At 35.5% G+C, this 19234-nt stretch overlaps 1 protein-coding gene across 3 annotated transcripts in view; it reads right to left on the minus strand.

Annotated features, from left to right (window-relative positions):
• The window catches only part of LOC104853204 (protein PTHB1), a 285577-nt gene that overhangs the window by 131011 nt on the left and 135332 nt on the right, over positions 1–19234 (minus strand). For all 3 annotated transcript variants that reach the window (XM_033761023.1, XM_033761024.1, XM_033761025.1), the window contains exon 17: positions 8930–9025. In XM_033761023.1, coding sequence (XP_033616914.1) covers positions 8930–9025 — 96 coding nt within the window. The remainder of the gene's footprint in view (positions 1–8929; positions 9026–19234) is intronic.

Below are 19234 nucleotides of genomic sequence, written 5' to 3' on the forward strand. Positions count from 1 at the left end.
GTGTGTTCTGTGTTTTCTGTTTGTCCATTTAAACTGATTTAAATACCTACAACTGCTTTATCAAATCTTTCTGAGATCCTATCGATTGTTTTCTCTTTTTTTTCCTTTGTAAACTTAAGGGTTTTGTGGGCCCCTCTCCCCTCCCCCCCAAAAAAACCCCACTATTCTAGGTTTTGGGGGTGAGCCAAATTCTTTTAAAGCTATTACAGGATGATGGCTAATGGGCTTGAAGTTCACTTGGGACTTACAAATAAAAGCCTTAAACTTTGATAACACAAAGGTTATATATGATTTAGATTAATATATATTTTTCTGTGTGTCAACTTTCAGGTATATATTATCCGCCAAAGGTTTTATTTAGATTGGTCTATAAATAAATATTCACAATGTTAACCCAAATGATTGTTTTTGGCTAATGTCATATAGCTTAACAGTGCATGAATTTCAATCAATTGCTAAAAAGAAAGATGTCTTTAAAGTTGGTGATATGTTTCCATCCAGATTGGAAGTAATGTCTACTGTTTTTATAAATGCAATGTCTATTGTGGTAGTATACAGTAATTTAAGAGTTTTTTCTTGGTCAAAGATAATATATATATAACTTTAAAGGGTGTTAACTGTTATAATTTTCTCATAAGTTATCTAAAATAATTGTTAAATAAGTAGGAACTCCTTAGTCTTGGAAAATCTACTGAACAAGCCTCTACTCTGTGAATAAAAGGGCAGGTCCCTGAACCAATTTGTTTAGTTTTTATCCACTAATGTGACTTCTCCATTTTTTCAGAATCATATGGTGACAAACTCCAATGAATGTTATTAAATATATTATTATAATATATTGGTTAAAAGGCTAAGCTTTCTATATCTAAAATAATACAGTTTTCTTAAGATATTGAGATGCCTTTGGAAACATTTTAAAAACTAGATTAAAGAACAAAGGCTCTACCTTTTACTAAGATAACTCCTTTTGTTTTCCATTATTAAGCTTTCGGTTAAGCTGAATTTTGAAAGTTAAATTAAATGTTGGCTTATAAAATATTTTTAATAATCACCTTATGATTGGTTAAACAATTATCTTAGTTTATACCATAGCCTATATATCTGAAAACAAGTATGCTGTAAGTCTAAGATTTAAAGTTAAGCTTATAGAGATAAAACTGCATAAATTTAATACATACAAAGTAACTAATGGGTGTGATCTCTTTTATACAATATACACAAAGACATTAGACACAAAAAATGCTCAAAATTTGGCTCTAAGTTGGTCCTACCATTTTAAACATTTACATCTACTAGCTTTGATTAAACAGTTACTATATAAACGAAACACACGAGTACTGGGTAATAAGTCTATTTGTGCTCTGCAGTATGGTTTCCTAAATCTGTAAGACTTCTAAAGGTGTTCCCTAATTCTTGTCAGTGAAGTTACACCCTGTAAACCTGTTTGGAAAAAGTTAAACTCTTCCTTAAGTGGAAAAACTAAGTAAATATATACAAAGATTTTGATATAACAGTGATTTCAATTATTACTAACTTCACAATGTATTAAATATATGTTTCCTAATTGTACAGACCTTCAATGATAAAAAGCAGAAAAATATCTTATTATACTGATGACTTCCAAATTTAAATTATTTGTGGTGTTAAAACTTATTACTGTTGTATGATTGTGTTGTAATAGTACGTGATTTATAGACGCTAAGGTTTTCTGTATGTTTACCTGAGTATCACAGAGGGTATAATACATTTACATTACTCTAGGATTTGTTTTTAAAAAGTTTTCTTCTGATTCTTCTGGTAGAAATAGCTCAGTTTAGCACAAAGACACATGAAAAGCCAGATTTGCAAGTTTTGGAGGAGGTCAAAAATGTAGCATCATATTATTCATTACCCATATGCATGGATAATGAAGACGATCTATTATAGTAAGATCCATGTTTTCATAATAGAAGAGTGGTGTGGGTAGATGACATGATGATGATGATGACGATGATGATGATGATGATGATGATGATGATGGAGATGAAGATGACAATGATGATGATAATGACGACAACAATGACTCTGACATTGGCATGTGAGGAAAAGTTCCTGTGATGGTGAAATGGAGCGAGAATCGACTGATACAGACCGAGGGAATGCAGACCTCTTGGATTCAGATGACAAAGAAAACAGCAATGCAAGTGCATATTTGACTAGATGAAATGTTGCAAAAAGGTCATGCAACCAAACAGAATCTGAAAATATAGTGAGTATCTTGTCAGGGCAGAAACCCATTGGTAGTTGGAAATTGTAATAGATGAAATTCTACAAGATGTGTGAAATACACAAAGGCTGAAATACAAGTAAAACATTGCATATGCATCAGTAGTCATATTCAAAATATTGTTCTATGACACCTCACTAGCTGAACTGAAAGCATTCATAGGTTTGTCGTACTTAGCAGGGATTTCTCATGGTAATCACAGGAAGGTAAAAGACAAAGGACAAGGGATAAGTCAAAATATGGCATAAAAATTTAGGCCCTTGTAGATGTGAAGACTTACTATGCTTTCCATTGAGAAATTTATCCTGGAACTCAGCCATCAGGTCTTTATTTACATAGTAATAAACTGATTTGAAAAGATCTGTTGCTCCCATCTCCCAAAATAACTGGAATGGCATTCAGCAACAGGTTTACTAATGTCCAGTCAACATTACATTTGCTAACAGAGCACAACCAACACAAGAACTGTATGCAGGAACAAAACAGAAATTCCAAATGAAATGTTGTAATTTCAAAAGACAATTATATAGTACAAACTTTACATTTCAGAAAGATTTACAATTGCCTCATACACAGCAAAGAAAAACAAACTGGTGCTGCCTTTGTCAACATTGCACCATGAAGAAAATATTGATAGGGAAACCTTGACAAAACAGAAGCATAAGACTAAAACTTGCTACAACAAAATCAAAGGCAGAGTGGATGTTGTTGATGAGTTGGGCAGCAACTATAATGTCACTGAAACAAAAAGCATGGGCCAATGGTTATGTTTTACTCAATTCTAAAAATGTGTGGCATAAACAGTTTCATAGTTTACAAAGAAAATAACAAGTATAAAGTGCCACAGAGAAATTTTCTTTGAGGATTGAGACTAGAAGTCATGAGAGATCATTTACAACAGAAGAAAAACAAAATGTTTCTGCCTGCAGAACCACACACAAAAATAATTTTTGTGGCAGCCACAGTATCACAAAGACTTACAGCTACAACAGGAAAACCAAAAAGATATCAACCATGCCCTACAAGAAAGAAGAGGAAGATAAAACGTATGTGCTAACTGCAACTGGTACTTGTATATGGAACATGCAATTTTTTTTTTCCTTTTTTGGTACTAGGGATCAAACTCAGGACCCTGTGCTTGCAAGGCAGGTGCAGTGCCACTGAGCTAAATCCCTGACCCACATGCAATTTTCAGATGTGAAGACTGCCTTGAGTGTGACAAATGAAGCAAAGATTATTTTTGTTGTAGAAGTCTATTGGTATTTTCATTGTAGCTCACATAGTTTTTTATTTCTGATGTTATATTTCAGGTTTTATAAGCAAAGCTGAGGTAAAAATGAGGTTAAAATGTTTTTTAGTCTATGCACTCATTACATAATTGACATTTTATTTTACTGAAATCATATTTTCTTACTGTTTAGGTGTGATAATTGAAGTAAAGTTTTTTTTTTTTTTGTAGAGTGCTTTTGGTATTTTCATTGTAGTTCATAAAGGAATTTATTTTGGATGTTATTTTTAAGATTTTGTAAGCAAGTACACAGCTGAGGTGAAAATGTTGATGTCTATTCTAAGCATTCATTATATAATTGATATTTTATTTTATTTATATCTTATTCTCCTATTATTTAGATATGATAATTGAAGTAGTTTTTTTTCATTAAGTTTATTGGTACATTTTAGGGATACAATACAGTTACATTTATCATTGGGATCTTGTAGCTTTACATGATGTATCTTGGTTCTTATTTTTTCCCCTTTCCCCTACCCTCCCTTTACTCCTTCCACCCTTCCCTATTTACAAAGACTTTGTTTCCATTTTGTCCTTTTCTCATATTTTTTCTTTTCCCTTCTTTCCTTTCCCCTACCCTTCCCACTTTCCCTTAGATTATTTATTTATTTATTTTTTGTAGAGTGTTTTTGGGGGCCATTCTTTTTGTTTCTTTCTTTCTTTCTTTTTTTGGTACTGAGGATCAAACTCGGGTCCCTGCACTTGCAAGACAGGCAGTGGAACCATTGAGCTAAATCCCCAGCCCTGCTTTTGTTATTCTCATTGTAGTTCATATAGGTATTCATTTCTGATATTTTTTAGTTTTGTAAGTAGGTAGACATCTGATGTAAAAATGTTGATGTTTATTCTAAATGTGCAATACATATTAATAATTTATACTTTATTTTATTGATATTTCATGTGCCTGTTAACTACACATTGTATAATAAGAACCTCCTGACAAAACAGGAAAACCAGCAAGATGTCAAGTATGCCCTACAAAAAGGCCAGGAAACCAAAACACATGCGCTGTCAGTGTAAGCAATACATGTGTATGGAACAAGCTGCTATCATGTATGAAGACTGCCTTAGGTGTGATAAATGAAGTAAAGATTATTTTTTTGTTGCATGTTACTGGTAGTTCACAGAGGAATTTATTTCTGTTGCTCTTTTTTAGAATTTGAATACCAAAAACAGTTGATGTTGAAAATTCTGAAGCTTTTTATAAACACTCAATAAATATTAAAAATGTAATACTTTATTTTTGTAAATTTTTTCTGTTAAGCACTCATTATTTAATATAATAAAACTCATAAAATTAAATTTCACAATTCATCAACAGAAATATTCTAAAGAAAAAAAACATGGTTTGACACACCCATATTTCTGTGACTTTATGATAAAAAATGTGTTATCCTGCTAGCGTTAAGCAATTTTTGCAAAGTCATTCAGATAATTGTAAGCCAGTCTAAACTATCCATTGGAATCTAGACTCTACATTCCTAGTCATTTAGCACACAAAGCTTTAACTTTAATATGGAAGAAATGACATATACAAAGACCTCAGGGAAAAGTCAGAAGTGTACCAAGAACAGAAAGGAAGCCCCAGTGAGGGAGAGAGTACCCCTAGACAAGGCAGGCATCAGGGCCATAACACACAGGGAGTGCTAACACGGAAGAGTCTGGGTATTATTATAAACAGAGGTCTTTACTGTTGGAGTGGTTTTTTTCTCAGTTTGCTTTTTTTTTACAAGAGCTGCCAAGTAGAAAATGAATTGGAAAGAGGTAAGAATGAACTTACAGGGCAGACACTGTACCTAGTCCAGGTAATAGATGATGATGCCATAGGGACTGATGGAGGGCAGCATGCTAGAAAGTAAATGCTTAGTTTTAGAGATCAATGAATTGTCTTCAGTGCCTGGAAGAGCATGTTGTAAGAGCAATGTGACAGTCCCTTAATGAAGTCAAGGAATTTCAGAGACAATCAATGACTGGAATGATCATTCACTGATCTCTAAAAATCCCTCTCTTCCTGGAATGTTCTCTACCTGAATCCTCCTGTTTCTACCAGATTCTTTACAAATCTAACCTCCTACTAACTCTCCTTCATCTGGGATCCAATAATACTGAAAGTGCATTTCTATGAGCACAGCAAACCTTCTGAGATTGATTCTTGTCACCTGTTTGTCTCTTCCATTATTAGTCCTGGAGCTCACCAGGCCACAATCTTAATATCTCATCTCTCTGCGAAGTGGCAAAGGAATATGGTGTGCTCTGTTAAGGAGAAGTGAAACAAGACTCTCACATTCCTTGAGCTGAAGATATTTTGATGACCACAGTTCAAGATCACATATACTTTCTTTTAGCAAATGCAAAAAGAACCATTTTTCAAGCTCAACCCTTCTTCACATGCATGATTAAAATTCTTCAACAAAGTAATTAAAGTAGATAAGCAAGACTTTTAAACTTGTTCTTCCTCAGTTTGTTTACCCTCTCTAGCACATTCAGGTTTAAAAAATAAAAGATTTTTTATCATTTCCACCTTTCAAATGAAATTTTTGATCCACAAATTCCATTAATTTTTAGCATATATCAATTTTCTCTAATCTTTACATCTCTCCTTATCAGCTCAGATTTGATAGTCTATTATTAAAATCACTCACAAAATGTTATTTGAAATTCTCTGTTTTAAAATCTAGGATCTGTGTTAGCTACTTAGACACCAAGAGACAAATCACTAGCCAGGAAAATCATCTAACATGGATAACTAGTTTCATTTCAAAATACAAGATCTAAATGTTAAATAGAAACTCAAAACTGCCTGTTTTCCTCGAGTTGTTCTTTTATTTCCCAGGAAACCAATGTTGTGCCTTTTTTTCAGATTTAAACATCAAAGTTCCCTTGTCCTTCCATCAACAAATACATAGTCACCTGGACACTACCCAATCCCTCCTTTTGTGGAGCATCTGTGAAAGTGTACTTTTTGGGCTAGGGGAATTTCTTGGGCTCAGTGGTACAGCAGAAGCTTAGCATGCACACAGCCCTAGGTTCAATGTCTAGCACCAGAACACGGTGGGAGAGACATACATCTCATCCCTCCTCCTCAAGAATTTCACTACTTTGTAGTCTACTTCCTTTTCCTGATCATCACTTCTGCTGAGCCCAACCATGTCAATCAATGACTATTGAAACATGCTCTAATAGTGCTCATTTTAAAACAAGGCCACAACTCCTTCACCTTACTCCTCAACCTGGAATTAATGGATTTAACTGTCTAATCTTTACTGAAAACTATATATCATTAGTAGCAAATCTGAGTGTTTAGATATCCCCCCAAGCCTCATGCAGATGAGGTGGGACTTTTTTTCAGGGGTATTTGAATCTGGAATGTGTGATGCTGGGATTAAGGGTGGGTGATTACTTAACCATTGTGAGAGATTAGTTTGGTACCACCCTAATCCTGGTAGTCTGAATAAAGTAAAAGGGGCAGACAGAGGCTGTTAAACTCTCCCTTGTTGCCTTTGCTACCTTCTGTGTGTCATGGTGTTTCTGCTCTGCCAGGCCTGTTTGTCATCCCTGCCTTGGAGTCATCTGATTATGGACTGAAACCTCTAAGAACTGTAAGCCAAATAAAACCCTTCCCTTTTAACTTTGGGTGTCTGGTATTTTGTCCCAGCAAGAGAGAAAAGTAACTAACACATTAGGGCACATGTGATATTGTAGTTTTCTTTTAAAACAAAAAATGTTAATGTAGAGTTGTTTTTCTAAAGTAAAACCTCAGCATCCAGGTTTAATCGCAGTGTTGACAATTTCTGATAAATAAATGGGTTCTGGATTACAGTTTGACATTTGTTTGTCATTACTGCTACATACTAAAATCCTGCAACACTGGATACTCTAAATTTATCCTTAGATCAAAATGTAGCTTATACTGAACTAATTTGGGCTTAGCGTTATGTTTAGGAGACTTTTTATCATTAATGTGTAAAGCTCTATGAAATTTGCCACTCCAATTATGATTACATAATTAGTATAATTACAAAGCATAAATTATGCAGACATAACTGAAGGAATCTCCTTCATAAATATCAGTAGGAGAAAATTCATAATGGACTCATCAACAATACAGGCTCTGCAACTCCCAAATTATTTGATTTTATATTTTGAACATTCTGAAAATTGGAACTAAATACTTTCTTATTTTTAGATTGCTATTATCCTATCAATTATACAATATTTCTGAGTATTCCATTTCTTACCTTGATTAATTTACTGCCTTTATTTGCCCTCATCTTACTTGTCTGCTTTGATTGGTCCATACCAAATCAGGAAATTGAACTGAAATTCCCATGTAGCACCCTTGAAGCCTTCCTTCAATATCAAGTAGGTTTCAAAAGGAAATGAATGTATGGAAACCACAGAAAATACCATCTAAGAGCCAAGGACAACTCTGTATGACTTATTACTCACTTGACTTCTAATTATGGAAGAAATACTGGGTTTTGTTCCATATATAGAATTTTTCTATCAACCAACATTTCATAGAATTAACACTATGTGCTTTTTGTGAAAAAGAAAAATATCAAACACTGTGAGTACAAATTACTTCATCCCTTCCTAGAAATGAATGCTCTGATAGAGAAGAAGGAAAAACCAACACCAGCTTCAACCCTAGAAAGCTCCACTCTTTTAACACTTATATCCTCATTATCAAAAGCATTTCCTAGGCAAGAATTTGAGTCACAGAAGTCAAAAGGAACAGGGGGCTGCTCATAGAAGCCACTCTTCAGGTGTCAGCTTTTATGCTTTATCTGGTTCCATGTTTAAAAGACACTGGCTGCCCCATTCCATATTTACTTATCTAATCACAGGACGGCTGTGTCAAGGCTTTGTTGTGTGCTCAGAGGAGGTGAAAAAATCTGGATATTTGTTTCAAATATTATCTCATAAAAACCACTAATTCATAAAGTGTATTTAAAATAGAAATTCGAACTTGACCACATAATTGCTGCTTTTTCCTGCCAGTTTAATCTCAGCATGAGTCACTTACTTTCACCTTCACTCTGCCAATATCCAGTGTGAGATGTAAGAATAACACTCTCAAAAAAATATTTCTAGGAGCTCCTAAAACCTTCTTCACAATAATTTATGTTAAAAATATTTTTTAATTCCTTACATTCCTTTCTCAAACGCCCTCTGCCTCCAAACTACAGTGTCCTATCTCTAACAAAATATAATCCTAAGTTATAAGTTTTACATCCAATATAACGGTTTTAGTTTTCAGATTCTACCTAAAGAGTGCCTTCTACCTTTGCAAAAACTGTTGATGTGAGACTGCCCTGTGATGAGGTATCCTCAATAGAAAACTTCAAAGCATCCAACATGATTTCACTTACGAGACGTTTTGGAAGCCAGGAGAGTAACTCGGGAGCCTCCCAAGAAGCGGAAGCCCATCACATTCACCTGTTCATCATCTGGCTGGCTGGCAAATCCTACAGGAACAGGGAAAGTCACCTTAGGTAACTAGAGGTAAGTTAACACTTAACGTTTAAAATACAAAGCTTAATTAAATAAGTTTTTATGTCACTAGTCATATTTAAACTTCATATATGAGCTATCACATATTAACTTGGATTTCCACAGTAGCTTCTAATTTCTGGATTTCTACCACACAATAACCCTCCAGGATGATTTCATTTCCTTTCCTCTGGTGGCTGACTCTAGCTCTGAGGCAGAACATGCACAAGATGAACTCAGGATATATCACCACAGCCAATGTCACAGAAGCCATTAGTGATCAGCTGGATTCTATGAAAAAGGGTAGAGAGCCAACACAAGGAAACTGCCATGGACAAAATTACTTGACTATCAAAGAACATAATAGATGCAGTGCTATTGTTGACACATCAAATATATTTAAAGGCATGTGTTTATGCAGATACTAAAAAGAAACATATATGGTCACTATCAGAGGATTATCATGTAACAGTGCTATTTATTTTAAATACATACATTATTTGAATTATAATTGGATTATGTCCCAATAAATCAATCATAAATTGAAAATACTGTAATTTAAAGGTACATTTAATATACCTAGGCTTCCAGACATCATGACTTAGGCTCATCTACTTGAAATGGGCTCAGAGTATTGACATTAGCCAATAATTGGGTAAAATCAGCTAATAAAAATCCTACTTTATAACAAGATATTGACTATCTCATGTAATTTGCTGAATGTCTGTATCCAAAGAACGCTGGTTAACCCAGCAGCTCACTGCATATAGACTGTTTACCCTTGTGGCTATGAGGGTGAGTAGGAGCTGTAGCTCACTGCAGCCCAGCATGACAAGAGAGTGTCATCTGAGAAATCACTAGTCCCAGAAAAGATCAAAATTCAAAACTTGAAGATTAGTTTTTATTGAATGCATATCACTTTCATACCATCATAAAGCTAAAAATATCATAAGTCAAACCATCTTAAGTCAGAACAGTCTGGATTTTTAAAATCATGAAGAGAAAGCGCTAAGCATTTTGTTCCAACAATCCCGCTCAAACCACACCACTGTGAACTTAAGCTCTGTATGGGAATATTCCAGCTAAAAATGGAAGAAAGGTTGAAAGAAATAGGATATCACTATTTTCTAGTCACTATGAAACAAGTGGATCTCAGCACAGAATATCAATGGCATCACACACACAAAAAGAGAGAAACAGACTAATGGAAGTACATATTAACTACCAATGAATATCTCTGGTCAAAATAATTCTGTCCCTACTAGCTCTAGATCCAACTATCAGTTTCACAGGCAATATGGGAAATAAAATGAAGCTATATCACAGAGGATAAAGGATATAACCAAAGTGTTGATACCAGGTTTCATCCTTCTGAAAATAAAAGAAAAAGAAAAAAGGAATGATAGAAAGTTCTCCACAAGTGAAAATCACAATATAATATGTCAAAGGCACATTTAAGAATCAAGAGCAACGCAGAAAGGACTATAAGTGATATCAACATACCTGAGATGTGTACACATGCTTGGGAAAAAAGAAAAAAATGAGAGGTTGTGTCAGTCAGGCATTCTAAGCTACCCAAACCAAGTGGCCTGCTCCACTAAGGACACCAACATCTCCTGCCATTGAAGTAGCCAGCAGCAACTCCTGCCAGGGAACCCCAGAAAGGGCAACCAGGTGTATACTCCTCACTAGAGAGTAACCCCATGTGTGCCACCCCCAGACAAAGGTGCCACCTCTCCCACACCCTCATGTGCTCCTGACTTGAGCCACGCCACCTAGTGAGTGGGCACATTCTAGAAGCCCCAGATGCTTGGAGCCAAGGGCCCTCCTTGAGTGTGTACTTCACAGCCACCACTCCAGCAGCCATAAAGAGCAAGGCTCCATCCTGTACACAGAGTCTAAGCAACTCTGCAAACATCACAGTCTCATTCCTGACTTCCCAGCATCTGCACAAGCAGCCAAACCTCACATACCATTACCAGGAGAAAATGGGGTTACCAATGCCCAGAATACCTGTGCATTGCTGCTCTGGACCCAAGAGACATAATTCCTGTATACCTATGATTCAGACCTAGCCTCATGGCCACTGAACAGGCATGACTCATCAATCACCATGCCTCTGAGTGTGGGCCCATAAGTCAAGGATCCTCTCAGGCATGATTTCTCTAGTAGGGAAGCAAAAAGAGATTTGAAAAAAAAAAATAGCCACCACTGCCACCAGAGACCCCCTCAATAACCTTCACTGCTGCTAAAATACATACAGAACTGGCAGCTGAGGATACCTGCAGAGCTCACCTACATCAATCTCAACTGACAAAGTTACACAGGGACTGCTTGGCTATGTCCTTAGAAAAGCCAGAATTGCTCCACCTGACTGAGCCAGCACACTTCCACTCTTCCCACAGAAAACCCAGCATACAGTCCGAAAGAAAATGCAACGAAGAATATACAGCAAAAAAAATGTTCAAAATTAAAGAAGACTTGGGCCAGGAATTTAGCTCAGTGGTTCGGTGTCCTGCCTTGCAAGAGCAAGGACCCGAGTTTAATCCCTGGTATCAAAAAAAAAAAAAAAAAGAAGACTTTGCCAACTTCAAGACAGTTTATTTGAAAATGTACAATGAGAAAAAAGATGAAAAGGAATAAAGAAAGCCTGATATTCGAACGTCAGAATCAAAAACCTAATATAAATAGAACAGAAGATGTAGGAGGAAAGAAAGGGATAGAAAGTTTATTTAAAGAAAAACTAGCAAAAAATTTCAAATCTTGGAAGAGATACAATATTCAAATATAAGAGATTCATACCATCAAAAGCATAAAATGTATAATGTGAAATAGGAAGAAAAGGGGCAAAGAGAAAGTTGGAGGGGTAGCAGAAAGGAACAAAGGGAATGGAATTAACGTGAGAAAATGAAAATATGGAAACAAAGTCTTTGTAAATAAGGGAGGGGTGGAGGGGTTGAAGGGAGGGCAAGGGGAATGTTGAAAAAATAAGAACCAAGACAGATTATGTCAATGCACAAATTTCCAATGTTGAATGTCATCATAATTTATACCTAAAATGTACTAATAAAATTCATTTAAAAAAAACCCACAAAATGTAAGGGATGTCGAAATAAAAGTATAGAGTTTTTCTTTGCAATGAAAGTTAACATTTACACAGTTTAAAACTGACTATGATACCTAGAAGACTTTTTTATCTAAGTATCAGAGCAATTACAAAGCAAAAATCTATAGTACATTCACAAAACATAAACAGTAAGAAATTAAAGCATATAACTACAGTAAAATAGCTAACCACAGATGAATATATCAAAAGAAAAAGCAAAGAACAAAAGATCTACAAGACACCCAAAGAATAATGAACAAAATGGCAGTAGAGAGTCCTAATAATAAGCACCTCAAATACAAAAGCATTAAATTCTCTAATTAAAAGACATTAAATGGTTGAACACATTTTTTAAAGAAAATATCAAATCTTACAGTGTCTATAAGATTCACTGCACCTCTGAAAACACACACGGACTCAAAATGAAGAAGCGAAGGGTGGCATATACCTCCACTGTAGAGTGGTGGCCTTGAATGCAGTGAGGCCAAGGGACTGGTTCCCAGGAGCAACAAAAACATTGTTAAGTAAACAAACAAGCCACAATTAAAAAAATGAAAAAAAGACATATTTTGTGAAATGGACACTAAAAAAGAACAGGGGTAGCAATACATACAAAAGGTAGTAACACTGCTAAGTAAAAATATTTAAAAAGACAAAAAAATTATAAATTATCATAAAGGGATCAATTCATCAAGAGGATACAAAACATAAATATACACAGCACATCACAAAAGTAATTAGCGTGAGGAAAAAGCAGTGTACAATGGTATGGGACTTCAATACTTTACTTTGAACAAAGGTCAGATTATCCAAACAGAAAATCAGTAACCACACTGAACCTGAACTACACTTAGACAAAATGAACCTGAACATACACAGAACACTCCACTCAACAGAGGCACAGTGTAGTTTCTTCTCAAGTACACGTGGAATATTCATAGGATACATAATATTTTAGAATACAAAAATAAGTGTTAACAAATGTAGGAAGATTAATGTTATTCCCATTATATTTTCTAACTAAAATGCTGTAAAGTTAGAAATCAACAATTTTATTAAAATTAAATCCAGTATACTTTCTGATCACAGTGGCATAAAACTAGAAATCAATAACAATTTGTGGAATATTTGCACTCACAGAAATTAAACAAAGATTCTGCTATGGCTTATGTCTAGATGTCTGCCCCAAAGCTACTTGCAGTCATAGACGGGGCTTTTATGGAGGTGAATGGATCTAGAGCATATGTTGCTGGGATTAAGGGTATGTGATTATTGAACAGTCTGGGTAAAATTAAGGGTGCCCCACCTTGCTACCTCCCCTTAGGGTGGGTAGTCCAGGTAAAAATATAAGAGACAGAAAAAGAGCTACAATTGTCTTGAGATGCTTGTAGCCTCTGTTTTGCTTACATCTTTCTTCTGAACTCTTCCTTCTATGATATTGCTCTACCTGCCATTCCACCCTACATTGGAGACAGACAACTATGAATTGAAACCTTTACAAACTGTAAGCCAAAAAACCTTTCTTCCTTTAAATTTGGATGTTGGGTACTTTGTCTCAGCATCAAGAATAATAATACAGAATTTGGTACCAGAGAAGTAGGGTCATTGCTGCAACTATACCTGACCATATCATTCAGGAGCCTTTGGAACTGGCTTGTGTAAAGAGTTTGGTGAAGTCTGGAGATGGTAGATGAAAATGCAGTCTTAGAATGCTAAGTTGTACTTCATGTGAATTTCTAGGACCAGAATGCTGATTGAAACACTACTGGTAAAGGACCAGGCTCAGGAAGTTTCTACTGGGAAGAAGGACTGAACTGGCTACCGGACTCCAGTAGATGTGTGTTATGCCTTGGCAGAAAGTTTTTCTACATTTTGCTCATATCCAGAGACTTTGCCTGAGACTGACATTTAGAGTGGTAGATTAATTGATCTTGCAGAAGAAATTTCAAGGCAGTGTAATGTTGAACCGTGGCACAGCTGCTTTTAACCAGATTTATGTTTAGAATCAAGAGCAAAGAGCCCAGAAGAATGATTTAAAATGTTTTAAGTTTAGCCAGAAGGGAAGCTTCAGTAAAGTTGGGTCCAGTGAAGATGGAGCAGAGGAGATTTGATTGCTGGAAAGGAACAGAATAGAAGAAATGGCCTGACAGAATCACAAGACGCAGCAAGACTCTGCCCTTGGCAGAAGAGAGCCCAGAGCACCATGCTCCAGAACACTGGTGGCCTAAGGAAGCTGTTGCTCCAGAACACCATACTCTAGAATGGCGGCAGCCTAGGTGAAGTTGTTGCTCGAGCTTTGGTTCAGAGGCACTTAATTCCTATAGTCAAGAGAATAGGAAGCCTGGCTACTGCTCCAGCTGGTAGCAGGCCCTGGCATCATCCACAGGGGGTTGGTTTTGGTGGAATTAAAGAGGTGTGGGGTCAGAAAGGGTTCCACCCAGATTTCAGAAGGCCTGGGAGGGCAGGCAGTGTACCCCTGAGTGTGTGTGAAGCTGAAGGTACTTTGGAGAATCCAGAACTTAGAAGAAGCCATGACAGTGGGTGTTCTAAGAAAAACTGCAAAGAGGGAACATAAAACTGGCCCCAGAGTGAAGTCTTAGGAGATACAAACACCAAAACTGGTACAGAGGTGGAGAAACCTAAGCTCTTTGGAGTTCATAACATGGCACAGACTGCTGGGGATGCTGGAAGTGGAATTGTGGGATTTAATGTTTGCCCTGCTGGATTTTAGTCTTGCTTTGTTCCCATTCCTTGTTCTCTCCCTCTTTGTAATCCAAGAAATGAAATGTCTATCTGGTTCCATTGAATGTTGGAAGTATTTAACTTTCGTTTCATTTATTCAGAGGCTTGCAGCTAAAAAAATTGCCTTGAATTGCAGAGGAGACTTTGGATTTGGAATCTTCAGCAATGCTGACAGGCCTTTAGCAACTCTTAGAGATGGAGTAAATGCCTTTTGTATATAGGAATGTACATGAGTCTTTGGGGGACCCAGGGGTGGAAAGTTATGATTTGGGTCTACATGTCCCCCCAAAGCCTCACTGCAATCATAGGTTGTTTTTTAAGAGGTGGCTGAATCTAGAGTATGTGATGCTAGGATTAAGGGCATTTGATTGCTAAGCTAGTACACTGACTGGCTTGCCCTAATTCCAGTTTTCTGAATAATATAAAAGGGGCAGAAAGATGCCTCTCCTTAGTTCCCTTGTTGCTTTTGTTACCTTCTGGCCACCACAAACTGTTTCTCCTCTGCAACACCTGTCTGCCATGCCACTTTGCTTTGGCGCCATAAACTTTTCCTCCTTTAACTTTGGGTGTCATGTTATTTTGTCTCAGCAAGAAGAAAAGTAATGAAGACAACCATCATCAGTGGTGAAATGTTAAAAGCATTTCCTCTAAGACCAGGAGATAAGGATGTCCACTCTTACCAATTCTAGGCAACAAGACTGGATGACCTAGACAGCGTGACTGGGAAAGAGAAATAAATAAGACAGCCAAACTAAGAGAAACAAAGCAAAACAAAAAACAAAAAATACAAAAACAAACAAAACAAAAACCAAGTGAAATTCTCTGTATGCAGCTAACATGACCTTTATACAGAAAACCCTGAAGACTCAACAAAGAAAAGAAAAACCTATTTAAACTAATAAACATTTAGGAAAGTTGCAAGGCACTAATTCATCATTCAAAAATTAATAAAGCAAAAATGAACTGCCTGTAAAGGTAATAAAACACTTCCATTCACAATACCTACAAAAAATGCTTACCAGTAAATTTAGCCAAGGAGGTGAATGACTTATACACTTAAAAGTACCAAGCACTGATAAAAGAAATTGAATATGGTTTAGTTCCTGTTCACGGATTTGAGGAATTAACACTGTTTAAAATGTCCACACTGTCAGTGTAAACATATTGAAAATTCAATCAAAATTTTCCTAGAAACACAAAAATCAATTTTAAAATTCATGTAGAACCTCCTTGAATAGACAAAGAACTCTGGAGAGGAAAAATAAAAGAGGGCATCACACTACTTGATTTCAAAATCTACAAATTTATAGTAAGCAAATGAATGATACTGGCATTAATAGCCATATCAACTGAGCTGACACAAGAGAGAGTTGAGAAATAAACCCACACATTTACACCACCATATCCTCAACAAAGATATTATGAACAGCACACAGGGAAAGGGCCACTTCTTCAATAAGTGATATTGTAAAAACTAGATATCTACATGCAGAAGAATGAAATTAGCATCTTAGCTTATCCCATCTACAAAAATCAACACTCAAAGTGCCAGGGATGTAGTGCAGGGGCACTGCACCAGCCTTGCAAGTACAAGGTTCTGAATTCGATTGCTGGTAATGCAAAAAAACTAACCAACCAACCAAATAAAAAAACTATATTGTACTCTAATTAATAAAAAAATCAACTCAAAATGGATTAAAGCCTTAAACATGGGCTGGGGATGTATGTGGTTCAGTGGCACAGGGCTTGCTTAGCATGCATGGGTCTAAGTATGAGCCCCAGGCCTACAATACAGCAAAAATAAAAAGACTTAAATAGATGCCCTGAAAACCATACCACTGAAGACATGGGTAACAAAAGTCAAAACAAGAGGGACTACATCCAAAAAGAAAGCTTCTACATAGCAATAGAGACAACAAAGTGAAAAGACAATGTACACATTGGGGGAAATTTTTGCAAACCATATATCTGATCAGAGGTTAATTTCAAATATATAAATGGAATTCAAAAAACTAACAGTAAACATAAATATGCTGATTTAAAAATGAGCAAAGGGGCCAGTTATTTATCTCAGTGGTTCCACAAATCCACCTCGCAAGCACAAGGACCTGAGTTTCATCCCTGGTACAAAAAAAAAAATTATAAAAATTAGCAAAGAATCTGGGTGTGGTGGCGCATGCCTGCAATTGCAGCACTTGGGAGACTGAGGCAGGAGGATTGCTGTGAGTTCAAGATGAGCCTTGGCTACATAGTGAGTTCCAGGTCAATCTCAACTACACAGAACCTGTCTAAAAAAAAAAAAAAACAAAACAACAAAAAAAACTCAATAAATAAATTAATTAATAAAAAGCAAAGACTCTAATAGACATTTTTTGACAGAAAATCTAAAATTACCAGAAGAGATGAAAAAATTCAACATCGATATTCACCAAGGAAATACACATAAAATCACAATGAGATATCACCTTACACCTGTTAGAATTGCTATTATCAAAAGGACAAATGATAACAAGTTTTAGAAGGATAAGAAAAAGGAACCCTGGTACATCTGGTACATTGTGGATGGGAATGTAAATTAGTATAGATATTGTGGAAGAGCATAGAGCTTTGATAAAAAATTTAAAGCAGCAGGAAGTTTCTCAAGAAAATTTGAATGGATATACCATGTTCACCTATAATCTGAATACTGAGTACGTATGTAAAATCAATCAACAGATGTATCAAAGATCTGAACTACCATGTTCATTGCAGCATTGGTCAATGCTTAATATCTAGAATCAACCTAAGTATCCATCAGAAAATGAATAAATAAAGGCAATGTGACAAAATGGACTTCAAAGAAGGTCACTATATATCTCTTAAGGAAACAACTCAATAGAAAAAGATAAGTTATTAACATATATGTACCAAACAACAGTGCAGCAATAACACAATGGATTATTACTCTGCCAGAAATAATGATAAACTTGAGGCATTTGTAGGAAAATGGATACACCTTTATACTATAATATTAAGTGAAATAAATCAGAAACACAAGGCTAAGTAATGCATGGTTTCTCTTACATAAAAAACCCAAAAGATAAATAAAGAGCCAAACAAATGATGGATAATAAGTAGGAAGACAGATTTTTCTTATATGGGAAGGGGAATAACAGATCAAGAGAGGGTTACCAGGTATGGTGGTAAACACCTGTAATCCCAGTACATGGGAGGCTGAGGAAGGAAAAGCACCAGGAGTTTAAGGACAGCCCGAACTACATAGCAAGACTCTGTCTCAAAACCAAACAACAACAAAGCCAAAAAAGAGATGAAGAGAGGGGTAATAGGAAGGGATTGAAAAAAAGAATTAAAATGTGTCATGTACATGTACCAACTGCACATAAGGAATGTAATCATTATGTACTGGGAAATAAAAACTGGAAAAAAGGGATATGTGGTAGATAAAAATAATGGTACTACTCAACTTTTTAAAAAAGAAATCCTATCATTTTCAACAACATGGATGAAGCTGGATGACAATAACATAAGTGAAAAAAGCCAAGCATCACACAACAAACATTACATGATGTTACTTGCACATGGGATAAAAAACACATCAAATTTATAGAAGCCATTCACAGACTGCTGGTGACCATGAGCTGAGAATGAGGCAAAAGTACAGCATACAAGATGTTAGTCAAAGGATATAAAATTTCAATTAGAAAGGACAAATAAAATACATTCAAGAGACCTAATACACAGCTTGTGTTATTAACTATAATTAATAACAATGCACTAAATATTTGAAAACTGCTAAAGAATAAATTTTAAACGCTATCACTACAAAAAAGGTAATACAAATGTTAATTATATTGATTTAGTCATTCCACAACACATAAAATATCAATACAACATGTGCATCATAAATGTAATTTTTATCTATTAAATAAGTAAAATTATTTATTAAAAAGGAGCAGATATATTAGACTAAAAGAACTGAAAACTCAATTGTATTCTATCTGCCAGAAATCTACTTTTAAAAAGCTGAAAATAACTTAAAAGAAAGTTACATATACCATGGGAATGCTAGGTGAAAGATAGCAGGGCTAACCATATTAATATCATACTATGAAGGTTTCAAATCCAAGATTATTAACAAGGAATTGAGGACCACTTCACAAGAGGATATATCAATCCTAAACTTCTACACACCAAAAAAGAGCTTTAAAATATAGGGTGAAAAACTGGTAGAAATGCAAAAACAGAATAGACAAACAGTCAAAGATTTCAACTCCCTATTCTTTTTTTTTTTTTTTTTTTTTTTTTTTAATATTCAAGGGATAAACAGGTCATTTGA

Source organism: Fukomys damarensis, unplaced genomic scaffold (genome assembly GCF_012274545.1).
Source record: "Fukomys damarensis isolate Sample0158 unplaced genomic scaffold, DMR_v1.0_HiC HiC_scaffold_7, whole genome shotgun sequence".
In the NCBI taxonomy this organism is placed as follows: Eukaryota; Metazoa; Chordata; class Mammalia; order Rodentia; family Bathyergidae; genus Fukomys; species Fukomys damarensis.